This window comes from Equus asinus, chromosome 5, assembly GCF_041296235.1.
Source record: "Equus asinus isolate D_3611 breed Donkey chromosome 5, EquAss-T2T_v2, whole genome shotgun sequence".
Classification (NCBI taxonomy): Eukaryota; Metazoa; Chordata; class Mammalia; order Perissodactyla; family Equidae; genus Equus; species Equus asinus.
Window position 1 is genome coordinate 14065532 of NC_091794.1, and position 26974 is coordinate 14092505.

The window sequence follows — 26974 nt, forward strand, 5'->3', positions numbered from 1 at the left end:
TTAGCCTTAACCTCAGGGCCCTTCATGTAGCGGATTTTTGCAGTAGAGCAAAAGGTGCTGGGCCAAAGAGCCCCTCAGCCCACAGCCCATGGCCCTCCATGCCTCACTCTGGTGATGCACCAAAAGAAAGCACAAGAGAGATGCGTGGAAATTCCAGAGTTTACTCAACAGCTCAGTCTTTCCTTTATGCCTGTGTTTTGTGCTTTAAGTCCATCATCTCCATGTTTCTGTCCTTGTCACTCTCTACATTTACTATGTTTGACAAAATTTAGGGGCAAAAGTAAAACAAAGCTATCTAACATGAAACATAGGAAATAAAAGCAGTTAAGGTTAAAATGCCTAAAAAGGAAGAGAGGCTAAAATAATAAGAACCATGTAAAACAGGCACCATAATCTAAAAACACACATCAGATTTTAGCAGGACGGAGAGGACCCTAAAAGGGGCACCACCCTCCTGTGGTGAAACCACATGGGAACTGAAATCTTTAACATCAGACAGATTTCTAGAAAAAAAGGGATTACAGGACTGCAGTACAACCTGGGTTTTTCACAAGCCTGTAGTTTGGACTTGTGTTTGTTCCACAAACAGCTCCCAGGAAAGACAGATCTGGCTGTTAGAGATGCTGAGGAGTCTAAGAAGCAGTAAGAGGGAGCCATATAGGCGAGGACTGAATGAGGCAGGAAGCCATGATTACGTCAGGATCTTGTCCACGTTCAGGGAGCTAGTGCTCATAAAGTACTCGGGCTATCTGCAAGGTGGTAAGATGCTGTCTTCACCTCCTCTTGTCTTCCCCAGCTCTCACCATCCCCCTTCCCCACTCCCAACTCAATTGAAAAAAGACTGCAGGTTCTAGAGGAATCATCCAAAACAAGCCAGCTCCAGTGCAAAGGCCAGAGTAGTTTTCACTTTGATTTTATTTTACTCCTGAGTTAACATTTTAGGCATATGCTCAGCTGCCCAGGGAATTTTTCTCTCCCTACGGATTATTAGACTCCCTTTTTTCAAAGCATCTATGAATGTTTAAAGATGAACAGTTTTTAAAAAATCAGAGAACAATGGATTGGCACGCAGTTAGCATTTCAGAGGCTGGAATAAAATCTAAAACCTGCAGGTCAAATGAATGAGCAGTGGTCTGTGGGGACAAAACAAAGCATTTAACTCATTAAAATTGGCCTCAAGATCTGGGTCTCTGCCCTTCAGGCTCCCATATGTCCTGGTCTCCTTCATCTTTCCATGGTGAGTTTTTTTTCTGGGCAGCTGTCTCTCTTCTCCTATCTTCATATTTCGTGTCTATCCCTTTTTCTTTTTTTCACTTTTCTGCCTCTGTTCTTTATTCCTCCTCATTTACCCCATCTCTCCACTTTTTTCTTTTTCTTTCTGAGTTTCTTTCATCTCTTCCTCACTAACTGCTTCTCCTTCAACAAACTTTAATGTGAAATGTTATCATATTTTTAAATATTTATGAATCGATTTTTATATCCTCTATTCTTAATGTTAAATTCAAGTGAGTTGAAAAGTCTTTTATTCTCTCTGTGATAATTATACATTAATTACGTAAGTGTTAGAGTGATGAAAAGACTTACAAGATTCAGGCAGGTTGTACTGATGACACAGCTTTAATGCAAGCGGGTGGTACAACACTGCACCAACAGGAGAAAGAGATATGCATTGGAAGGGTCTGGAGGGCTCAGGCTCAAGCTTCTTTGTCCTTCCACTGCTGGACCCAAAGAACAAGCTTTGAATCCAGTTCTCGAATCACCACCTGTATAAGTGCAAACACCTCGGTCCAAAGATGCCTAGGTTCTGCTCGTGGTAGGACCTCAGAGTGAGCTGGTCACATAGGCACATTCCAGCTGCCTGACCAGCCTCAACCGTCAAAACCTTCAGCTCCACCAAAACTAAGCGCTAGGCATAAATTCGGTTATCTTCACTCATCAGTGCTGACAGACTGGTACATTCCTCCACAAAACAACTCACGGACCCCTGGTGGCAACAACACATTTATCTTTAATTAGTACATTTTGAAGTTGGGGCCAAGGGTCAGTGCAGCTCTTGGAACCCTGTTGAAAAGCATTTAGTCAACTCAGACTGCTGAAATTAACCCATCCTGTGAGCTCTTTCTCTTAAAAACAAAACAAAACAAAACACTAAACTACTTTGCTTTGTACTTAAGCTGTTTGCTATGAGTCTAAAGTGAGTGTTTTCAGAATAGATGCCCCAAAGCCCGATTTAAACAAAATGAAAGGGATGCGCTGCTGTTGGCAGGTCTTTCTCCCTCTGGCAGGCCTCCTTCTCAGCCTTCACCTTCCACTTCATCTCCAGGATGGCCCTTTCCACCTCCTCCAGGGCTCGCTCTCTCCTTTCCACGGCCCTCTCCCGCCATTCCACGGCCCTCTCCCTCCTAAGTACCTCCTTTTCTCTTTGGCTGGCCCATAAAGCCAGGGCCCCCACCTGCTCCAGGAACCTGGCCCAGTCTCCCTCAATGCCCATGGGGAGCTGAGGCCCTTGTGGCTTTGGGTCCTGGCGCTGCCCTGTCTGGCCATGGCCACTCTTCTCCAGCTCCTCTCTGTGCATGCTTTTCAGGTGCTTCCACAGGGCTGTGGTGCCCACGTTGACCCCAGGGCCACGGCTCACCAGCCTGCCGCATAGGCGGCAGGTAGCATATTGGTTGGGGTGGTGGCCAGCACGAGCAGGGGCCAGGTGGAAATACTCCCATGCCTCAGAAAACCGGGTCCCCTTGTTGTGGGGCATTGGGGTGGGCGGGGCACTTGCAAAAGGGCCCACGGGTTCTCCCGAATCGCCGCCATCCTGCTCCTCCTTCATCTCTAAGTCCCCTTTTGCCTTCATCCTGGTCTCCTCCTCTTCCTCCTCTTCCCGCCTCATCCTGTCTCCTCTTCTACAGCTTTCCTGAGCCAAAAGTCTTAGTGTAACCACAACTAAGGTTAAATGAGGGCTTGTGGGAACTCTTGGGGATTTGCAATAATGGTCGAAGGCCGGCCACACCTGGTGGTGTGATGTTTCCTCCTTTCTGCTTCACTGCAGAGTCAGGGTGAGTCAGAGCCAAGCCAAACAACCTCTGAGGCTCTCGTGTACATTCCCTCCAAGCCCAGGATAGGTACTGATCCCTCCTTGGCTGGGCCGGTAAAACAAAACGATTAGTCCAGCAGTTACAAAGCTCTACAGTGAACCCGGTGTTCTCAACATCAACCACCACCACGGGTGCTTTTGAATACTGAAAACTGCAGGTCTTCTCTTGAGTCTCCTCCTGGCGGCTTCCACGGTGTCTGTGCTCCCAGATACCTATACAGTGTGTTTGGAGGCAAGGAGAGCAGCCTCAGGGTTGGGCTGTGCGGGATCCCCAGAAGCTGGGCCTCACCGGCTCTTCCTGGGCGTAGGTAGGAGCAAGCATGGACAGATGCAGATGTAGGAGCGAATCGCACTTCCTAAGAACTGTTGCAACAAGCAATCCAGAAGCTACAAAACCGGCCAGGATTTCAGTGTGAGGTCAGTTTGTCCCTAGAAAGGTCCCTGGGGAGCTGGGATTCTAAGAAATCCGAAGGGCAGGCTTAACAGCTTTCAGCAGGAGGGGCTGGCTTGCGTGGAGGAGAAAAAGGTGGTGCACGTCTACAGATTTGGCGGCAGCGGTCGTGCCCGGCAAGCAGCTCACCACACTCCACCTTCCCTGGCACCATCACCTGCAAAGCCAGCAACTGATAAGACCTTCCTGACAGCAGCTTACTCCAGATGTGTGGCTTATTTGCTCCATTTTAAGGATAAATAAATCAACGGAAAATAATATGACATTTTTAAAACAGCCCAACTTCTCTCTCCTTTCGCGGACCATTTCTCAAGCGATTGAGAGCCTTACTGGTCAAGCTTTGCAACCCCAAAGTTGGGAAACCCTCCGCAGCTGCAAGTGGGTACTCACAGGCAAGCCAGCCTCTGGACTCGTCTCCGACGGCTCGGCTCGGGTGCAGGGTGAGTGCTCCTGCGCGCTTGGACCGCTGTTAGCTGACTCTGGCCCCCAGAGGAGGGCACCTGCAGTTCCTGTCTCCTCCCACTTCCAGGGAAGCCTTGTTTCCAAGTGGGTGTGTCCCTGCCTGTAGGGTTTCTCTGCAACGCAGACCCAGAGGTAAGCTTTGTCTCCGCCCGCCCCCCTCCACCACCAAAAGAAAATGTTCCTGGCAAATACCATGAGTGAAACAGTAAATCAAGCACCTGCAAGTCTTAGTTCTGTTTCCAGATGACTAGATCATCTGGCCTCTCAGGCAAAGAAAGAGATTTATGGGGAGAAAGGGTGAAATATGAGCAGAGAAACCACATGCCTCAAGGACATCTGTGGTTTCACATACTTGGTCCGTGAATCTCGATTTTTGGTTTGGAAAATGTGGATGTTGTAAATACAGTCAGGAGAAAGCCAAAGAACTCGCAGAAAAGAGAAGAGTAAGTGAAAGCAAACCCCCTTATTCAAAGAAATATGGCAAATTGGGAAACAGGTTTGGGGTTGCTTTTTATTATATTATATAGCTAGAGTTGAAAAAAAATGCTATTGGCTTCTACTCTCAGTTGGAGTGAAATAAAGGGATAACCATAACTTGAGCAAAAAATATGTATGTACATACATACTATAAATTCATTATATATATATATTGAAATTTAGGAAGGAAAATCTACCAAGAGGAGACAGGAACATTTTAAAGAAGGTGTTTGTGGAATAGAAAATCTTGAGTTATAGGAGAAAAGATAGAAATGGGAGAGTAGAAAACATGTAGACGCTGAAAGGTACATTTTAAATGAAATAAAAAGAGGGGGAGTGGAGAGAAGACTCCAAATAAAAAGGAAGAGAGTTGGTAAATAAATAGGGAGACTTTTTCTTAAGCTTTCTCTTTCTAGACCAAAAAGCTAAACGTTTTCAAAATGATTCTATGAAAAGCCTTATGGAAAAGGTTGTGTTTGAACTTAGGCAAACTATGGGCTCATTTACAAATGGTCACCATTTCAGAATTTCACCTGAAATGATCAGTCTTGCAGGCAGATTTGGATTCATTTTTCGTGAATCATCAACCTCATCACGCTTCAGCTGAGGGAGCACTGGCTTCCCTCTGCTTCCAGGACAACATCCCCAATTCACACCTAGGCCTGTGGACTCAGTCCTTCTATCCATCTTTGTGAATCCCGACTGCTTTCCACCACAGACTGTAGAATCCAGGCCCACTTCTTCCCTGTTCACAAAATATGACTCTGTTGTCTAAGTTATCCCCAGATTTCACCCTTCTCTGCACTCCTACAGAACCGTCCAATTACTTTGGGGCACTTACTACACGACTCTTTCTGCTATTACTCACTTATTCCATGTGTACTTAGAATAATACATTGGAGAAACCAGTTGTTTAGCTTGTCTTATGGATGAAAAAAGCACACAGTGAGTGAGTCAATGATTTTTATTTCTCAGCAGAGGAACATATGTGTGTGTGTGTGTCTATGTGTGTGTATCTATGTGTGTGCTTATATACATGCACACATACACTCTTGTGCATATTTACTTCGTTTTCTTTTTTTTCAATTCTAACATGTTTTTCTTACTCATTTGGAAGTTTCCAAATAAACACAGCTCTGCTTGCTCAGCAAACCATATATGCTTGATGTTTCATAAGATGTTTGACGTGAATTTGAACTAGTTTCTTCTGCTGCTTTTCAATTTTAGAAAGACTGGGAGGAGGTTCAGGACGAGAACCGTATTCCTAAATGAAATCTTGGAACACAATCTTGGTGGAGAATATTTGAAATTTGTATCATTCGATAAAATCTGAATTCAGAGAATCCACAGGAGTTAAATCTTTTTAACATTTTTATTAAGTTGACAAGAGAATTCTTCAGTGAGCCAGATGCCTTTGTAACATAATGGAACCCCCGCTTGTTCCTGGTATTACCATGTCACCATCTCTGGGTAGGTTAACTGAGCACGGAGGAAATGAATCATGAGAGTGGTTAAAGGTATTGACAGGAAACAAACCTTTACAACTTTCTATTTTTTAACATTTTATTTTCTATAAGTCTTACATCCCTTCACAGACCACCTGGAGATAAACATCAATCTTTGGCATTCTGTTGGATTAAGTAAACTGAATTCTCTTTCCTTTACTTAATAAGAATATATTTTAGGGGATCTGATTTTGCTCTCAATTTTCTAGGACAGAAAGTGACATAATTTCATGGACCTGCATCCCTGCCGGATGCATGTCTCCCCATTGTTGAGTGCTGAATGGGTGGGAAAACTGGGAGCTGCAGTGTTTGCTACCACAATCTGGGAAACGGCAGATAGCTTCTTTGGAAAGTCTCATGATTTCCTTGGGGTTTTTGCAGTGATGAAATGAGGGATGTTAAACTGCACCTCAGTAGCATCTCCCCAGAAAAACGTTACTCAGTATCCTTAAGTTTGATTTCCCAGCCCTGCTCAGGACCAGATTCTTCGGGCATAATTAGTCGGTGGAGAAATTGGCACACCAACTATTACGTACAGTTAATTGTTCTTTACTATTTAACTAATATATTCATTAATTGTGGAAAATATTCGAGAACTAAGAACTGGGTGGGTCATTTGTAAAATATACACATGATGAGAAAACAAGTAACTATATCCAGGATTATAATTTTGCAGTGTCTCAGATAAAATAACAAGGATCCAATAAGTCATACTGGATATTTTCACCACTCTATTGAAGGAACCACCATCTCACAAAGAACAAACATAGTGTAAGAAATAAAGCATAACTAACTCCACATCTAACTTTCTGGTTTTCTAGCATAAGCTACCTGTTCTTCTGTTTCTTTCTTATTTCAGTACAATGTGGTTTACCAGGAAATAGCTTGGACTGGATTTGAGGTAACACAGCTCCCAACTGTGCCATCAGCTACATTCCACTCCCTTTAACCATTCTGTGGTTCTGTTCCTTGGTTTCCCCATCTGTCAAATGGCGAGAATAATGCAAGTCCTACCCTCCCTATAGGATTGGTAAGATGATAAAATGAAAAATGAGTTAGGAAACCTCTTTATGAGTCAAAAGCGAGATATTTATATTAAATGGTTTCTGTGGTTGTCGCTACAAACAGTACTTTACATTATTTGGGGAATGGAAAGAACCAAAGTGCGGATGTCTTTTAGTTTTTAGTCTAACAAAATATTCTTCTCTGGCCTCTTCTTGTTAGAGCCTCTTCTTTCCATCCTCTGGTTTCTGTTTGGTCCTATCTTATTCTACCTTCATCAAGTTGTGATTTCCCTTTTCCAGAACCCAGAATTCAGAATTGCAACATTAGTATAGTCCTAGATGCTTCTTAAGCTAACCTAGGATTCTAGCCATTAATTTATAACATATCTAAAGGAGACAGCCTATGTTTGGTTTACACAACCTCTTAAAGGTAAACATTGCCTTGTTAAAAGTAGAGAAAATGGTTGCCTGCCACTTAGCCTCGTGTGAAGGTTGGTGGAGATGTAAGGGGCACCAATTTCTTCTGAATTTGCAAATAATCCTTTCTGTGCTCTGTCTTTACCCCCAGAGAATATTTAACTGCTCACTGAGGAATGTATTTCCCACAGCAAATCTCACATGGTTTACAGACAGAAGCTTTCCTCAAGGGGAAAGAGAAGGTAAGGAAATCAGCCAATGGAAGTGGGATTGGCAAAGAAAGAAAAAAACCAAAGAACAATAGAAATAGTGGTTGTCCAAGCTGATCTTGGCATTTAAGAACAATTTTCATTCCAAGAAAAACATCTTGCCTACCAAATGCCATCTTCTGACACCTCATCTGGCTCCTCCAAGGGGATGGGGAGTAACATTTTCCAGAATGTAAGGAATACGATTGACTTTGTCAACTCTCATATAAACACTAATGTTTTATTTAATTAACTGTTATTAAAAGCAGATCACTTATATGAGGGCAAAAAAGTCTAATTCAAAATACGTTTATGAATAATTTCATTTAGTTCAGCTAACTTGGCACCACTGCTTTAAATCAACAAGGAAATAATTTTAACTTTTTTTGTAAGGATCTGGGTAGGATAGAGATGGGTAGAGGAGGTGTACATAAAGGACCTGGCTCTGTGATGAGGAACTTGTCCACCAGAAGGATTAAAAGTTCCTGGAGCAGGAACACACACTGAGACAAGCTCGGGTGAGAATGCACAAAGCCATCTTTTTCACATGTGGTAAACATGACAACCTTTGCCAGAAAAATCCCAGCTGTCCCCTACCTGGGACACAGCCCTTCTCTTTTCTGGAGTCATTTTTCCTCAAAGCTCAAGATACTTTTAACAGTAACTGAGTCACACAGCTCTGCATTATTATTTTTAATTGATAAAATTAAAAGTTTATGTTGATGAAAGATTGTATTGATCCACTTGGTTCCTTTTGAGACTATTATTGGTTTTGTTATTAGTTCACTTTAAAAAGAGTTCACCCACAACGACAGGATGAAATCCTGCAAATATCTGTTAAAGTTCATTATAGATATGTTCTCCTGTTAAGTAAGCCCTGACTTGGCGTAACCATTACCCTCCCGCTCATGAGGCCAGACAGTGTGGTCAGAATTCTACCAGCATACAACTACGTTTAGTTATTAGCTCTGGCAAGTTATGACTTCAGAACTAGCACTTAGAACCTTTAATGTAAAGAGGCTCTGAGAGTTCGGAAAGTTCTGGCCTATGACGACAGATGGTTTTACATTAATTCCTGCTGTCAGATATGCTATTTGGAGTTTATACCAAGAGAGGCAGTTAAACAGGGTTTTATTTCTAAAGAAGATTCACAGGACCCAAAATGGTGATAAGTCTCGCTTATTTCAGGAAGAGGATGCCGTATAGCAACACTGTGAAAATGAGGACGTGCATCAGCTGCACGCGTTTAGAGCAAGCGGTCCAGCAAAGTCACTCGGGGGCTCCTTTGTCTTCCTCTGGAAGGGGGATCTGGGTAAGGGGAAGCCATGAATACGGCACAGAACACCTCAGAAGTGGAGAGCCCAAAACAGGCTGGGCTGAGGTTGTTTTATATTTTACTAGTCGCTTAGGCACAGTCCTATGTACCCAGACTAGACAGCAGAGCCCTTCCAGTTCTCACCCAGACCAGGTACAGATCATCAGTCTCACTATTATCAATAAACAATGCTGGTGAGCTGGGACAACCTACCCCAGACCCCTTGCATCCATGGTTACAAACAAAGCAACACTGTTAATCAACACTTTTCACACCTTGACCATGGATCAATGCCAGGCAGGAGCTTGAGCAGAGCAGTCCAGGTTGATTCCAGGCCTGATGGAACAAACCTTCACTGCACAGAAGCTGCAGTCTGTCCACGTGAGACTCTACATTACCATAAGTCGAACCACCTCCAGCCATGCCTGGCATCAGTGTCCGGCTTGTACAGAAAACATCGGTGATTAACCTTGTTCTTATCTGTCTTGTAGGAAGATACATTACTAATGAGGAAAGGAAAGGCAAAGGCGGATTTTTGGAACTGAAGTCTGTTTTGACAATGGTGTATGGTAATAAACCAGCCCAGTCAAACAACCTGACTATCTGGTGTACGGCTCTGTCTCCAGCCCCTGGAAATAAAGTGTGGAATATCTCATCCGAAAAGATCACTTTTTCCTTGGGTGAGTTGTCTACTTAATGAGGTCAACAAGTGATGGCCAAGACTGCCCTTAAATCAGAGCATTTCCAAATCGGAACAAATAGAATACTTATTATTTACATGATATTTTAATCTCAGAAAATTCTCTCTACAGGACTCAAAATTATTAAATTTCAAATTAGCAAACGTTTTTGACAAATGACACTCAACTGAAAAGAATTTCTTCAAATGAAAAGTAGCTGATTCCTGTTCCTAAGAATTATTTCTGGCAAATGCAGCAAATTCTTTGCTCAAATTAAATTAATAACTTTTAATTAACTAGCATTTTTATTAATCTACCATATAGTGAAAATTAACGCCAATACATTAATGATCAGGGGAGATTTTAACAATCCTAAAATTGCTCTGAGTCATCAAAAACTTTCAATTTTATATAGCATATGTAATTTTAATACTTAGGAATGGATAAACCATGTATGAGATTAATACCCCAAGAATAGGGACTGTATCTTAATGATTTTTGTACCTACAGTTTTAAGCACAGAATTTGGCACATAGGTGACTTTTTATGACTTGAAAATTGATGTGTAAGATCATTCTACTTAATTACAACAATTGATTAAGCAGAATATTTACTACTCTGAGCCAGATCAAATAATGGAGATTTTACTGTGTAAAAGATGTGAACAAATGTCTCAAAACATGCAATGACAACAGATTACTTATAAAAAAAATAGAAGTTTGTGATGACAGCTGTCAAATATGCATATATAACAGTAAAGTAATACCTATAAAACTTAAACAGATTGCCAAATCATCATTACGACACTGCAGGACCGTTAACATCTTCTACCACCTTCTTATTTTCAGAGTTACTGTAGTCTATAATATATTCACAAAAAACAAAATATGAGGGAAAGGCCTTTGTTCCAAGGCCACAGTCTGCATCTTGGGTCCTGCCCAACCATGTCACAAATGCGGGCGCTTGGTTACTAGGAGGCTTGGGTGCAGAAGGGTATATGGCTCCGGGCACATCCATTCCCACTTCTCGGAAGCAGTCGCCATTCTGATACGGGGGCAGTGGCATCATCTCTGTAATCCTGCAGGTGTGTACATGCATATGCAGGAATACGTCATCCTGCGAACTTTGACTTCATCATTCAGAAGTGGTCATGGGTTTACAGTGAAACATCCCTACTCTACTTTGTCTAATTCCCTCAGAAATAATTGCGCCTCCTTCCTAGAAGGCTGCACATGGTCAGGGCTGGAGTCTGGGAACAGTGTGAAGGTAACGAGTTCTCACATAGTTTTGCCAGTACCTTTGGCAGAATCTAAAGGCACAAGCTAAAGTCTGAACAACCTCAAATTCCCCAGGAGAATGCTGTCTTCATCACAGACAGAACCATGTTTAAAAAATCAGTATTTTCTGATGTTAAAACTGTGCTTGGTTTTTTTTTAAAGACTTCATTTATTATTACTATTTTTTTCGGTGAGGAAGATTCTCCCCGAGCTAGCATCTGTGCCAGTCTTCGTCTATTTTGTATGTGGGTCACCACCATAGCCTGGCCACTGATGAGTGGTGTAGATCTCTGCCTGGACATTGAACTGGACTCACTGAAGCAGGATGAGCCAAACTCAACCACTAGGCAACAGGGCTGGCCCCAAGAGTTTATTATTTGAAAGCAATTTAAGTTCACAGCAAAATTAAGAAGGTACAGAGATTTCCCATGTACCCTGCCTCCACACATGTATATGCTCCCCCATTATCAACATCCTTACCAGAAAGGTGCATTTGTTACAATTGATGAACCTACATTGAAACATCATAACTACCCAAAGTCCATGTCTTACTTCAGGGTTCACTCTTGGTGTTGTACATTCTGTGGGTTTGAACAAATGCATAATGACATGTACCCATCATTATAGTATCAAACAAAGTGCTTTCACTGCCTTAAAAATCCTCTGTGGTCTGCCTATTCCTCATTCCCTCCCCACCCCAACCCCGGGCAACTATAGATCTTTTTACTATTTCTAGAGTTTTGCCTTTTCAAGAACATCATATAGTTAGAATCATGCAGTATGTAGTCTTTTCAGATTGGCTTCTTTCACTTGGTAGTATGTATTTCAGGTTCTTCCGTGTCATCTCATGACTTGATAGCTCAGATCTTTTAAGCATTAAATAATAATAACGTACTGCAGTTTATTCCAAGTTTTTGTTTCTTTTTTTTGAGGAAGATTAGCCCCGAGCTAACTGCTGCCAATTCTCATCTTTTTGCTGAGGAAGACTCGCCCAGAGCTAACATCCCTGCCCATCTTCCTCTACTTTAAATGTGGGACGCCTACCACAGCATGGCTTTTGCCAAGCGGTGCCATGTCAGCACCCGGGATCCAAACTGGTGAACCCTGGGTCACCAAGAGCAGAACGTGCGAACTTAACCACTGCGCCACCAGGCCAGCCCCAAAGTTTTGACAATTATGAACCAAGTGGCTATAAACATCCAGGTGGAGGTTATGTGTGGATAGGAGTTTTTAGCTCCTTTCAGTAACTACCCAGGAGCATGATTGCTGGATCATATGGTAAGAGTAAGTTTACTTTTGATTGCAACTGCCAAACTACCTTCCAAAATTGGCTGTACCATTTTGCATCCCCACCAACAATGAATGAGAGTTCCTGTTGCTTCATATCCTCACCAGCATTTTCTGTTGTCAGTGCTCTAGATTTTGGCCCTTCTAATAGGGGTGTAGTAGTATCTCATTGTTGTTTTAATTTGTGTTTCTCTGAGAACACATGATATGGAGCATCTTTTCATACGCTTATTTGCCATCTGTGTATCTTCTTTGTGTCTGTTAAAGTCTTTGGCTCAGTTTTTAATCAATTTGTTTGCTTTCTTACTGTTGAGTTTTAAGAGTTCTTTGTATATTTTGGATATTAGTCCGTTATCTGATGTTTCTTTTGCAAGTATTTTCATCCCAGTCCGTGGCTTATCTTTTCATTCTCTTGAACTGTGCTTGGCTTTAAGATCAGAAAATAATGAATATTTTTAGGATAATAAGGGAGAGTACTGATTCTGATACCCAAAGCACACCATAATTCCAATTTACCAGACAGCTTTTGATCTAGCATAATTTTAGGCTCTGAGCAGATGGTTAATTTTAAATTGTCAAATGAGTTTTTATCCTTTATTATCAAATATTAAAGGAAATAAATCTTAAAGAGTTCAGTTTCCCAAAACTTTAGCTTACATTCTGATCACATTCTGATCTCTGTGAATGATTTGGAAGATGCATTTGAGGCTCTGTAAAGCAATGGCATCACTGTGTCATAGTTCCCTATTTGTTAGAAGTTCTTAAACACTCACTTCCAAACATTCTTTCTGCCTGTGGAAGAAACGCTGCGTGCCTTGTGAACTCTGGAGTATAATTCAGATGCTTTGTGCAAGAGTCATTGCCCTACCAAGCTATTATTGTTGACAGATACTGAGATGAAAATACAGAAGAAAAATCTGTGTCTTCTGAGCACTAAAGTTGAGACATTCTCAGAATATTACAGAGCAGGAAGGAGATTTAGTGAGACAAGGAGAGGAGTTTTTGCTCTCTTTTGTTCTCACAGAAGAATAATAATGTTGGAAGGCTGCAAAATAGCCCTCTAAGTTGCCCTTCTCCGCCAAGACTCCCAGGAAATTCAGTGCTTAGCAATTCTCATTCTAGAAAACTCAGAAGGTGAAGGGGTCAAGGTGGAGTGATCAGTGGCTCATCAGGCAGCTATTTGAGTCCCAGGTGAGTCCCAGGGCCTACAGATTCCTGTGAGTCAACAATAATTTTTTTTTTTTTTTTGAGGAAGATTAGCCCTGAGCTAACATCCACTGCCAATCCTCCTCTTTTTGCTGAGGAAGACTGGCCCTGAGTCGATATACATGTCCATCCTCCTCCACTTTATATGTGGGACGCCTGCCACAGCACGGCTTGAGAAGCCATGCGTAGGTCCACGCCCGGAATCCGAACTGGAGAACCCCAGGCCACCAAAGCTGAATGCACAAACTTAGCCGCTATGCCACTGGACTGGCCCCAACACTGAATTTTTTTTAAAGACCATTCCAAAAATATCCTGCCCTGTCAGCCCAACTTATCAGAATGTCTAAAATTGTAGCACAACAGAGTCAAATTCGGGGCATATTCAAAGAGTTGGGGGGTTTGTTTGTTTCTTTTTGAAGTGGAGGAGATGTTTTGTTTTGTTTTCATTCAACATTGAGTGCAACTCCCCCCTGAGGTGGGTAATATCCTGGCTGCCATCAACCTTGATGGAGATCTGGGTATTAAATGAACTTCCAACTGTAACTGTTGAGATCAAGACCTTTGGGATAGAAAGAAAGAGTTAAGGGTTGATGAGTTACGTGAGTGTGGCTTTGAGTGTTCCTGTGTATTTGGGGATATGGAGAGAGGATTAAAAAGGGATTTATCAGTAGTGGGACGAGAGAACCACTGAATATTGAGGTAGGATATGCCAGACAAATATTTCTTATTTCATGATCTCCTTCACATCAATGACTGATCCTGGGGATCCTGGAGTAGCAATAAAGGACTTTAAGATACATACAAATCCCCAAGGATCTTGCTAAAACACAGATTCTGATTCATTAAGTCAGGGAAGCGGGGCAAGGCCTGAGATTCTGCATTTCTAACAAGCTCCTAAGAGAAGCCATGGACATGTTTTGAGAAGCGAGCTCTGGGATTTGGTTTGTTTCTAGCTGGACCAGCTAAGTGTTGATTCAAGCTCTGAGGAAGCCCTAGAGTTGACCCGGCCCTTGTGGGACAGACACATGGCCACTGCTGCCAGGGGTGGTCCTGAGAGCTCCGTGGGGCCTGCTGCAGAGTGAAGACCCTCGGGAATGGAAGAAGTTGCTTTAGGCCAGCAGCTCAACCCCTTACAGCATTATGGTAAATGTAATGGGCTGAAACTGGTTGACATGTTTCTTCTAAAGTCTGATTTTGAGTTTTGGGAAATAATTTTTCCCTGTTAAGTTTTAGCCACTCCTTTTTACACATCCGGAGTTTTATTTTGACCAAGACAGAGTTTCTACTTTATAGGTCAATCTGAAACCAGAAGGACTCTTGGCCTCAGGTTTCATGTTGAAAGCTGCAACTTTTTTTGTCACAGGGCAAAGAGCTCATCTCAAAATGCGAATCTTGCAGTAACAACTTCCTAATGCGCTTGTGTACCAAGAACTCCTCAGTTTACAAAGATGTTTGGTGTTGAAATATGGCAAAATAACATCCTAAAATAGAAATATTCAATAAAAGGAGAATAAATGTTTCCATTATAGAAATCCAGGATTGAGCAAACTTATCAACATCTTCTGTTCCAGGAATTGGCAAACTGTTTTCTGTTTTTATCTGCCAGATAGTGAATATTTTATGCTTCATGGACCATGTGGTCTCTATCACAGTTACTCAGCTCTGCCATTTTGATACAAAAGCAGCCATAGACAATATATAAACCAATGGGCATGACTGTGTTCCAAAAAAATTTTATTTACAAACCTAGGCAGTGGGTAGGATTTGACCTTGGGCCATAATTTGCCAATCTCTGTTCTAATCAGTTACAGAGAAAAACACCTAGGCATTATTTATCTTTCCAGTCCATGCTCCATCTTATTACGGTTACTACTTTGTAAGATGATGTTTATGATGCACCAGCAACGAGGTACGTACTTAAAGTTAGTCTTATTTCTTCCATTGTTAAGAATGAATTTGTATGCATTCATCCACTTACATTCGCGAGGAACCAGACACACAGTGAAGAGTGAAACAATTGCTCCTCCTAAGAGGCATACCCAATGAGTAATAAGGCCTTTGCCAGGGTAAACATTGAGAGCTATGAGCACATTACAATGATCCCCAGGCTTCTCCAAGTTTGAGGAGGTGCAGACCTACCAAGAGTTTGGGGGCAGGAAATAGCATGAACAAAGACCAAGAAGTCATGGGGAGCATATTGGGTTTGGGAAACTGGGTTAAAGTATCACCTTTTGGCTTGAGGGTGTGACTTGACACAGATGTATAAGATGGCAGGGAGTATCAGGAAATGAAGTTGGGTGTGAAGAGAGGCCAAATCATGATTGGATTTGTATGTCATGCTGAGTTCAAACTTGTTTGGGATGGCATGAGGGAAGAAAATGGTCATCCTGCCAACCTATTCATATACTTTACATACAACTACCTGCCATTTCCTCAGACACCAACAGCAAGGAACCATTTATAGGATAGCAAGTCAGAGCCAGCTGTGAGTACCACCTACACCTGAGAGCGATAACAACGCTGCTAACCATGAGAATAAAACATAGATGCATCTACATTGCAGAAAACAAATTCCTTCCAATATGCTATGTGCTGTTGAGTGACATAACTTATAAATAATACGTACTTTTCTCTTAAAGTAAATTTCAGAATAGAACCAATAGCATAATTTGTAACTAAATATCCAAATAATTGACACAGTTCATGAGATGTATAACACTATACCCAGTGCCATTATATCTGGAAAATCACAAAATCCTCTAGCCTTGAAATCGTGTAGCTATATTTAACCCACATGTTCCTAAAGTCGATAGGTCCTTTTGGCATTTGTAAGTTGTTTTACGCTGCTAATAAGACTGATTCACAGTACACTAATGGAGGCTTTAAGGAATCAACAGGAATGTAAAATATTATAAGTAAAACAATGTACTCTAGCCTCTTCTTCATTCCCACCCACACCTGCACACACAAGGAGAAAAGTTATAGCCAAATAAAAATTGTATGACAAAAATAGACGTTTTAGAATAATAGTAATATCATCAATCTTAGGTTCATTGATATTACATCTGATTGGATAGTTGTATTATTATTTCTTCTCTTGCTGATAAAAAACTTTTGTGAGGGGCCGGCCCGGTGGCGCAGCGGTTAAGTTTGCACGTTCTGCTTCAGCAGTCTGGGGTTCGCCAGTTCGTATCCCGGGTGAGGACATGGCACCACTTGGCAAGCCATGCTGTGGTAGGTGTCCCACATATAAAAAGTAGAGGAAGATGGGCACAGATATTAGCTCAGGGCCAGCCTTCCTCAGCAAAAAGAGTAGGATTGGCAGCAGATGTAATCTCAGGGCTAATCTTCCTCAAAGGAAAAAAAAAATTTGTGAGTCTACAGATTTGTAAACTATATGGTTATTTTTCTAAGACTTCAAAATATTAGCTGCTATGATTGTTTTACCAGGTCTTGGTTAAATGTCACTTTCTCCAGGAAGCTTTCCCTGACTTCCCAGTGTTGATTGGTGCCCTCCTTTGCATTTCTGTGGCCCCCTGAACTTCCACTATTACAGCAGTCAACGTGGTACTGGGCTACCCATCTGTTTTCTAGGCTGTTGGCTCCTCAATGATAGCTCCCTATCTTTCTCATTTACCATTATATCCCACTTCCTCACCCATAAAAGGCCCTCAATAATGACTTGTTAGATGAATAAATAAAATTTTGGGGGAGGGGACTAAGTCAGTGCTCTATTTTTCTATTACAATATTTCGTTCATTTCAAATGTCTGTTTCCTCCTTTCAGGCTTGGCGGACCCTCCAATAGATCCTCCAACCAGTCGTACAGAATCTGCCCTTGGCACCCAACCTTCTCCCGCCAGTAGCACATCACCCACAAGTGAGAATGTTTTCACACTATTTTACTTTCTATGAGCTATTAATCCTTTAACCAAGTAAACTGATTTTAATAATTCAGTATTTTGTATGATTCATGCCCTTTTCTAATCTGTGACATTTTAGATAAACACATTAAGAACTATTCTCATGGCTTCCAAGAGTTAATACAGCTTCCAAAGCCCCTCACTTGATGTCCTGGCAATATCAGGGTCAATAAATATTCAGTGAGAAATTTAAATTCTGTATTTATTATTAAATAGGTTAATAAATTGACCGTCCTCATCCACAGCTGTGTTCTCAGTGGGGTGTTTAAGAAATTGATTGTAAATGGGGATCCTGTGGACCAGAGTAGGTAGATAGTTTTAAATTAAAATTTGTTCTGGTTCAAATTAATTTTGACAAAGTTGACTGGCGGAGACTGTGAATTCAGCCTCGCAGTGGCATTATTAGTAATGGAGGTCAGGCTGGGTCAGTGTTACTATGGCAAAAGGATGGCAGCGACTTTCAGAAGTTGGCATTGATGCAAACAAATCATAAATTTCCATGTCCATGGCTTTTGTGTTTAACAAAGAACCATGTGGACTTTCTCTAATACAAAAAAATGTGTATTCTAGAAGTATAGTTTTCATTTCTTATTTAATTAAACTTACCAATTTTAGCTCAAAATAAGAACTGAAAATGGAATAAAACAAAACAAAAGCAGTCAGTAGGAATGAGCAATTCCTTCAGCCCCTAGCCTTTGGCACATAGCCTGCAGTCACTGTCACAGGTTGATACCTCTCAGAAAATGAAGCATGTGGCAGAGTGAGAAATGCCTGCAAATCCCCTGTCAGAAGTTTTACATCCATCTGATTTTTCCCAGTTCCTAAGCTTTTGTAATTTTATCTTTTTTTAAGCTGCTTTTTCCTCCACTTCTAACTTGTCATTCAACAGTAAACTATAGTAGATTATGAGATTCTTTATTCAACATATATTAGCATATTCAAAAATAATACCTAAAATCTCCATAGTACTCTGTGTACTAGTTATCTATTACTGCATAACAAATTGCCCCAAAACTTAGCAACTTATTAAACATATATTGTCTCCCATGGTTCCTAGGGGTCAGAAATCCCAGAGCAGCTTCGCCAGGTGGGGTGGCTCAGGTTCTTCCATGAGGTTGTAGTCAAGGTATTGACTGGGGCTTCAGTCATCTGAAGGCCTGACTAGGGCTGAGGGTTCTGCTTCCAAGTTCGAGCATGTGGGCAGGAGGCCTCAGTTCCTCACCATATGGGCCCCTCCATAAGGCTGCTCACAATATTGCAGCTGCTTCCACCCAGACCAAGTAATTCAAGAAATAAGGTAAGCAAGACAAAAGCCACATTGCCTTTTCATGAATGGTGTGTCTCCAAAATTACACACCACTGATTTTGCTTTATTCTCTCTGTTAGAAGTGAGTCACTAAGCCCAGCTCATACTCAAGAGGAGGAGAAGTAGCCTCCACTTCTTGAAAGGATGAGTATCAAAGAATTTGTGAACACTTCACAACTACTGTATCCTGTCACTTAAAAAATATTTTCACATAAAATTCAATGTGGTTTAATCTTCATTATTATGAGAGGTAGACAGAGCAGGCGTTACCATTCCCATTTTCCAGAGGAGGACACTGAGATGCTGAGAGCTTAAATGATCACACAACTACTAAGTGACAAAGTTAGTGTTCACACCAAAGTCTTCTGACTCTAAATCTAGTCCTCACCACATTCGATACCGTGTTTTCTCCAACTTATCTAAACACTCCATGAGGACAGACAGCATATTTGTTTTGCCTCCTAGCACATGTCTAGCACAGAGTAGGCAAGCAAAAAACATTAGTTGAATAAATGAATGAGTGAAAGAATTAATGAGGGGCCGGCCCGGTGGTGCAGCAGTTAAGTTTGCATGTTCTGCTTCTCTGTGGCCCAGGGTTCACCGGTTCAGATCCTGGGTGCGGACATGGCACCACTCAGCAAGCCATGCTGTGGCAGGCGTCCCACATACAATGTAAAGGAAGAAGGGCACAGATGTTAGCTCAGGGCCAGTCTTCCTCAGCAAAAAGAGGAGGCTTCGCAGCAGATGTTAGCTCAGGGCTAATCTTCCTCAAAAAAGAAAAAAGAGAGACAATTAATGAGAATAATATTCCTTCAGTAGACATAATTTAACAGACTCCATGTTGTTAAAAAAAAAAAAAAAGATAATTTGTCCTGCTTTCCAAAAGGTTGCAGCGTAATTGGAGACAGATGCCATGATGAAAATGATAATTCGAAATCGTAGGGTGAAAGGTGCTGCATCTTATAGAATTAAAACACTCAGGGAGAGGGACAGACCAGTGAGTCGGAAGCTTTGAGTAAGGAAAGGTCTCTATGGGTCATGGAGTCAGATGTTACGTAAGAGAGATGAAACAAGCTGATCCCTGAAGGGTGTGTTGTCTTTATTTGACTCACTTGAGAGCTTGAAAAACATTCTAAAAGAGCACAAAGTGAGCTGTTGCACACTGGCAAAGATGTTCACAGGAATTGGAGAAAATATGAGTAGATAAGGTTGGGTCAGAGCGGTGGGATTGGGTAGCAGAGAAGTGGGGATGAAACTTGGAAAATGCAGAAGAAAGACAGCCTCAAGCTCCAGCCTAAGGATTCTAAATGTTATCCCTTAGGAAATGGGGCAGGGACCCCATAGAGCATTTTTTTAGAAAGGAACTGCCATAATTCATTCACCAAATGTTTATTGGTTATTTATCATGTACCAGGTGCTCTTCCAGGTGCTGAGAACACAATAGTGAAAGAAAGAGAAAAATGATCATGCCTCATGACATATACACTCTGCCCATTGAAAGCAGACGTGAATTTCTTCTAGCTGAGTTCTCTATGGGGTTAGTTGACATACATTAAATGTTTCTATCAGACCAAACACCACTCTTATTTCTGTGAGAAAGTCAAGGAGAGGAAAAGAACAGTTGTTACCCTCAAGGAGCCTAGAATCTAATATAGGTCTAGTATTAGAGAAAGAGAGGACAATCAGATAAACATATTTGCTAAGAAGTAGAAAAATGCTACCTGATCTATTGTCTCACTAAGGTGGTAGAGTTGGGACATTTCTGGAGAATCAAAAGACCACCTTAAAATGAGGTCCCACCGCATTGGACCTCAGGACTGTTTTAGATCAGTGGTTCTCACCAGGATAATCCTGCCCCTTTCCTCCTGGGGACATTCGGCAGTGTCTGGGGATACTTCGGGTTGCTGCAATGGGAAGGGCGGGTGCTACTAGCATCTAGTATCTAGAGGCCAAGGAAGCTGCTAAACATTATGCAGCATAGGACAGGATAGTCTCCAGAACAAAGAATTATCTGGTCCAAAATGTGAAGAGTGCCAAGACTAAGAAACCCTGTTTTAGATCAAGACTCAGGCATAGTTAAGAGTAGCTATTTCTCACTTTACAAAATCTGGACCTCTGTCCAGATAGTAACAATAGATTATGCTTGGATCAATTTTCAGTCTGATTTTCCTATGTCAAAAAAAATGTTAAATCAATGGCTGATTATATCTAAAAAACTTACCTTCTTAGAATAATCACTGAATTACTACTGAAAAATCCATATTTTGTCCTGGCATTCTGGAAAGTAATTGTCAAATCTCATGATGACTGGCTTCCTCAGAAGCTGGTAGGATTCTTTTAAGAAAGGAAGCAAGATGGGACATGTCATGAAAACCAACTTCAAAAGGCTATGGTTTCCTTCCAAATTCTAAGGTGTAATGAGCTATATAATTCAGCCATAATTATTAAGCTACATATCTTGCTGCAAACCTCTAATTCATATTTTTTTCCTCAATGAAAGGATATTTTTTAAACAAATGTAGAAGATAATGCAAACAGTATTCTTTAACTGAAGGAGGAGAACCTTATAACTCATAACAAACTGCAGGAGTTACCCAGGGAAGCCCAGCTCAAGTCAGCCTGAACTAATTGGTGTTTGCCGAGTCCCAGAACCGTCCTTGGAAAGGACACAAGACTGACAAGCTAAGTGGTGAGATGAGACAAGCCCACATGGAAAAATCAGAGACATCTGACAAATCTAGGGTGGGGCTATACTGGCATAACTCAAGGGCTTCCATTGCCCTAAGGAACAGGAGCGCCCTGTGCCTTCTAACTCACTGGCTAGGAATTGGCTGCAGGTTATGTAGCCTAAAAGAGCAGGCCTCAGAAATGCCAGCCCTGATCGTGGCAATCATCCGAGACATCCATCCGTTCAACAAATAAACACTGAGCACCTACAATGCGCCAGGAATGTTTGTGGTGCTGGGATATAGTGATGAACAAGACAAGCAGGCAGGGCCCCAGTATCACAGAGCCTATGATCCAGCAGGACCCACTTGCATAGCTTCCATTTCATTGTCCACCAGGCCACAGACCCTTTGGCTCTGTCTCCAATTTTTATGTCTGTGCATGACCTTTGGACCTGATGACACTGATTTTGATATTTAGCCATCTCTAAAAACTTAGCTAGTCCTCACGGTCCAGATCTTTCTACTCCTGGACACTTTGAGGAAAATACCAGGCCCAGCCTGACTCTAAACATTGACTAGCTCCCCAGGTAAGCACATCTGATCCTTGGCGAGTCGGGGATCAGACACTCAGGGGTATAGACTGAAGGAAGTAGCTGCCCAGGGGATACAAGAAAACTACTAATATGTGAGGGAGCATATCAGAGAGGCCAGCCCTGGTGGTCTAGTGGATAAGATTCCTTGCTATTTCTGTGGGGGCCTGGGTTCATTCTTGGTCTGGGAGCTACACCACCTGTCTGTTGGTTGTCATACTGTGGCGGCTGTGTGTTGCTGTGATGCTGAAAGCTATGCCATGGCTATGTCAAAAGCCAGCATGGTCAACCATGGTAGACAGATTTCAGCAGAGCTTCCAGACAGAGTAGGAAGAAAGACCTGACCACCCACTTCCAAAAAAATTGGCCATGAAAACCCTGAGACTAGCAGTGGAGCCTTGTCTGTTAGAGCACTGGAAGGTGAGAAGATGGCACAAAAAGACCGAGCAGGGGTCCACTCTGCTGTGCACAGGGTCACTGGGAGTCGAATCAACTCAATGGCACTAACAAAAAAATATCAGAAATAATTGGGAGATCAACCTGGAAAGTATGCCATTGGATCAGATTATAAAATACAAATCACATGGGGAAGTGTTTCGGAAAATCAGTTGTAGGTCTGGATATCGGGTTCTAAAGTTAAGAGGGGAATCTCAGAGAGAGTCTGCAAGGCAGTGAGAAGACCATGATTTGTCATGACAGCAACTTCTGACACTTTCACTAGTTAAGCCACGCCCATCTTAAAAGTGTCAGAACAGCTCCATTGCTGTCTGACAGCTTCTGCATTTATCCTATGAATCCAGGCACCAAAGAGTAAAAGGAAGTGAGTGCTGGAGGAAGAGGGGGTGGAATCGGGGAAGAATGTAGGCCATCAACCACATTTAAACACATCTGAGTCAGCCTCACCCTGGCCCGATGTCAGGGTGCTCTCCCTTGAATCTTAGTAACTTCCAGTCGTTGCATCTTCCTCACCGCCTTTCCACCTGGGGCACACATGCAGGGTGTTAAAGAATTTCTCATTTTTTCTATACCTGTCACCCATAAGTCAAGGGGAGCCTTCCCGATGACTGGTTTACCATGGGTATTCATTTATTCAGTGTTCCCCCTTTGGGGTGAAATACATCTGGGGAAAAGCTTTTGGATGACTTCTTTCTCAGTTCATTGCATAATCATTGAGTGTCTACAAATGCTTCACAGGATGTATGATGAGCTCTGTCCTGCTTACTGTCATCTTCCCCCAGGAGAGTCCTGAAAATGCTTTCTAGGCCAGTCATCCGGCAGTTCCTGCTGCCTTTAGCCATTCCGTAAGCACGAGCTCCCCAAACAATCGGCCTCCCACAGGAAAACACAGTCCTGTGGGCAGAGATTAGGATCCCACACCACTTGTCTCGTTTATGCTGGCATGAAGGTCAGTATCCACCTTATCCCGATGTCAGGGTTCATGAGGCTGACTCAAATGTCTTTAGATGTAATTGATGGCCTATATTCTTTTAAGGGCAATTAATGTCACTATGGTTTTAAAGCCTCTTTGTGTTGTAGGTGAGTTGATGGAGTCCAATTACACATTTGTTGAGGAGACTAGGCGTCTCTACCAAGAGATGCTATGTCAACAGACTGGAAGGTCAAGTGCAAATATTGCTATTTGAGAAAATAAGTTAAATTTTCAGGTACAATTTTACATAAGAATAAGGAAACCTCTTGGATAATTGAGCTTGACCATCCAGATCGTTCAGGCAGCAGCAGCCTGGACTTACAAATAACTTTTACTTTTGTATTTCGTTAAACAAATAAGCTGGACTGGGTAGGTAGGCAAAAAAACAATTTTCCTTTTCTCATCATTCTCTGTTCAAATGAGCTCTATTGAATAATTTCTTTCTAACTTCTGAAAGAAATTGCGGCAGATTCCTTGGCTTTTTTGGTTATTTCATATAATAAATGCTGTCTGGCCTCTTTCGGCCACAAGAACAGACTCATGTCAATAATTTAAAAGGCTTGTGAGTTGTAATGTCAAAACTTGCAAAAGTTCAGTCCTGAACTTCTCGCCCTCCTCCCCATCAAGACTGGGCCCACCTCAGCTGTGGAAACCTGGATGTGAGGTTATGTTTTATGCCTGTGGTCGGGTGGAGGAAAGACGTGGAAGACGTCCTTGTGATTTCCTGGCTCCGTCCTCTCCCTCACTCCTGGTTGTCAGCTTGGACCTCTCTTTAGGGGTCACAGGTGGGGAAAAGAGGGTAGGTGAAGAAAGACCTTCCTTGTCGGGCTGGCTGTAATCTGATTTAGGTGCCCTCTGTATGGGGAGAATAAAAATTGCCGTCTTGACTTCGTGGGGCACTTTGGCAGATTTCTCAGAAATACGTGACTGGCCTCTGGCTGCTCTCCCCTTGGTGCAGCCCACGCCTCCCCTCCCTTCTTCTGCTTACTCTCTCGCTGCCTCTGGATGTCCGTTCTACTTGGAGGTTTCTTTGTTCCTCTAGGAATTCTTTCTGGGTGAGATTTCTTTGCATGGCATCATGTTTTGTCTTGGAAAACATGCACGTTGGCCTCCTGTTTGGGGTAAGTGCTCCTCTTCCCCAGGATCTTTCTCTTTGCTATGTCCATTCTGTACTGCTAGCCAAGCACAGGATCCCAATGTAGCCTTTTCAGGCTGAGTCAGGCACTGGTCCCCTTTGTGCTAAACTCCAGGACACACAAGTCAAGAGCTCTGAACGATTCTCTTAAAACTACACTTCACTTGGGCTAAGGTGAGGGTGCAGAATCTTCCTCCTCTCTCCCATGAGAGTGAGCCTGACACCAAGAACCCTGACAACTCTCTCCAAAGAAACCCTCACCCAAGCTGCTTCCGCCTCCTTACATAGCCTTGAGGTTGGGTGATGGACCAGAGCTGACAGAGCCCACTCCTCTCTGATGTCACATGCCCTTCATAGGTGGTCTGGAACTTTTCATTAGAAGTGAAGATGACTTGCCCTGTAATACCATTTTTAGCCTTTGAGACCTCATCTGAATGGAGGAATAAGGAGTTCATTTGAAAATTCTGTTCTGCAGTATCCATTAAAATGCAGCTTTTAAAATAAATTCAGTGACACCAAAAAGGAAATCAAGAAAAGAATTCCATTTACAGTAGCATCAAAAAGAGTAAAACATTTAGGAATAAATTTAACCAGGGAAGTGAAAGATCCATACACTGAAAACTGTAAAACATTAGTGCAAGAAATTGAAGAAGATAGAAATAAATGGAAAGATATCACATGTTCATGGACTGGAATAGCTAATATTGTTAAGATGTCCATACTACCCAAAACGATATACAGATTCAATGCAATCTCTATCAAAATTCTAGTGGCATTTTTCACAAAAATAGAAAATACAATCCTAAATTCATATGGAACCCTAAGAGACACCAAATAGCCAAAGCAGTCTTGAAAAAGAAGAACAGAGTTGGCAACATCACACTTCCTGATTGCAAATTATATTATAAAGCTATAGTAATCAAAACAGCATGATATTGGCATAAAAATAGACACATAGAACAATGGAACAGAATAGAATGCCCATAAATAAACCCAAGGATATACAATCAACTAATTTTCAATAAGGGCACCAAGAATACCCAATAAGGAATGATAGTCTCTTCAGTAAATGGTACTGGGAAAGTGGATATCCACATGCAAAAGAATGAAATTGTGCCCTTATCTTACACCATACACAAAAATCAACTCAAATTAGATTAAAGACTTAAACATAGACCTGAAACCGTAAAACTCCTAGAAGAAAACATAGGGAAAAAAGCTCCTTGACATTGACCTTGGCAATACTTTTTTGGATATGACACCAAAGCTCAGGAAACAAAAGCAAAAATAAGCAAGCATATTACATCAAACTAAAAAACTTCTGCACAACAAAGGAAACAATCAGCAAAATGAAAAGGCAAGCTACAGATTGGGAGAAAATATTTGCAAACTATCTATCTGATGAGAAATTAAAATTCTAAATATATAAGGAACTCATTCAACAGCATAGCAAGACAATGAACAGCCTGATTAAAAAACAGGCAAAGACGTGGTCAGCCCTTCGCTCCCAAGAAAGGGAAGCCAAGCATCATCACCTCTGTCCAAATCTTGCTTGCGGTGACTAACTCCCACAGAAGTCATCAGGACATGAGACACCGTAAACAGCTTTCCAAAGGCGTGAAATCAGGGAATTCTCCGTATGAAAGATGACATGAGTGGAGCCATATTAAAATAGAGCCACAGCAGCCATTTCAGAAGAATTGCCATTCACGTCTTGTTTTCTTTATCTTCCGAACTGAACCAAATTGCCAAGATTCCAAGAAGTCAGCAAGGACAAGAATATCCTGTCTGTAAGGACTGATGAAACTGCACGTTGCTGATGACCGAATCTCAACCAATCAAGGAAGTATAAGTCTAGCCTTTTGCCTGATGACAGAAGCTCAAGCCAATCTATGAAGTACAAACCTAGCCTTACCTCATCCAGCACCAGTGAACTCTTCTTTAATACAACTCACCTCATCCTCCCCTTTCCCATAAAACCCTAAGCTCCTTTCTTGTCCGTAAACCGAAATCGGGTCACTATTTGGGTTTCTACCTGAATCTGTGCTCCCTGAATTGTAATTCTTTGATCTCAAATAAACACTTTGCCTCTTAAAAAAAAAAATAGGCAAAGAAACTGAATAGATATTTTTCCAAAGTTAGCCTGGAAGGCCATATGTTCTATCTAATTTATTATATCCCCACTATACTACTCTCCCCCTCTCTCACTTCACTTCACCAAAATTGGCCTCCTTGCTGTTCCTCCAACATGCCAGGGTTGCTCCCATCTCTGGACCTTTTCAAATTATTCTACCTAGAAAAATTTTTCCCCAATTTCCACATGGCTCACCTCCTCGTCTTCTCCCAATCTTTGTTCAAATGTCACCTTCTCAATGAGGCTTTCTATGACCACCACATTTAAAACTGCAGCCCCCTCTATCTCACTTCCCATCCCCTTTCCCTGCTTTATTTTTCTCCATAGCAGCTTTCAACATCCTGTATAACTTTCTTGTCTGGCTTCACCCCA

At 41.9% G+C, this 26974-nt stretch overlaps 2 protein-coding genes across 10 annotated transcripts in view; one reads left to right on the plus strand and one right to left on the minus strand.

The window, feature by feature from the left end:
- Positions 1 to 26974, plus strand: part of CD96 (CD96 molecule) — a 90639-nt gene that overhangs the window by 38251 nt on the left and 25414 nt on the right. For 4 of the 9 annotated variants that reach the window (XM_014862295.3, XM_014862296.3, XM_044771627.2 and 1 more), the window contains exons 6-9: positions 6843 to 6884; positions 7556 to 7646; positions 9459 to 9647; positions 17204 to 17296. In XM_014862295.3, the coding sequence (XP_014717781.1) occupies positions 6843 to 6884; positions 7556 to 7646; positions 9459 to 9647; positions 17204 to 17296 (415 nt within the window). Of the gene's footprint in view, positions 1 to 6842; positions 6885 to 7555; positions 7647 to 9458; positions 9648 to 17203; positions 17297 to 24375; positions 24456 to 26974 lie in introns of those variants that run through there. The other 5 variants (XM_014862299.3, XM_014862298.3, XM_044771629.2 and 2 more) reach the window with 2 other exon arrangements.
- Positions 150 to 4087, minus strand: ZBED2 (zinc finger BED-type containing 2). The gene is made up of 2 exons (XM_014862300.3): positions 3930 to 4087; positions 150 to 3696 (listed from the first exon to the last, which is right to left on the minus strand). Exon 2 carries the CDS (start codon positions 2882 to 2884, stop codon positions 2231 to 2233), a length of 654 nt encoding a protein of 217 aa, XP_014717786.1. The 5' UTR covers positions 2885 to 3696; positions 3930 to 4087; the 3' UTR covers positions 150 to 2230.

Coding starts and splice junctions, on each gene's coding strand:
- ZBED2 (XM_014862300.3), bottom strand. CDS start 2,884: ATGAGGCGGGAAGAGGAGGAAGAGGAGGAGACCAGGATGAAGGCAAAA.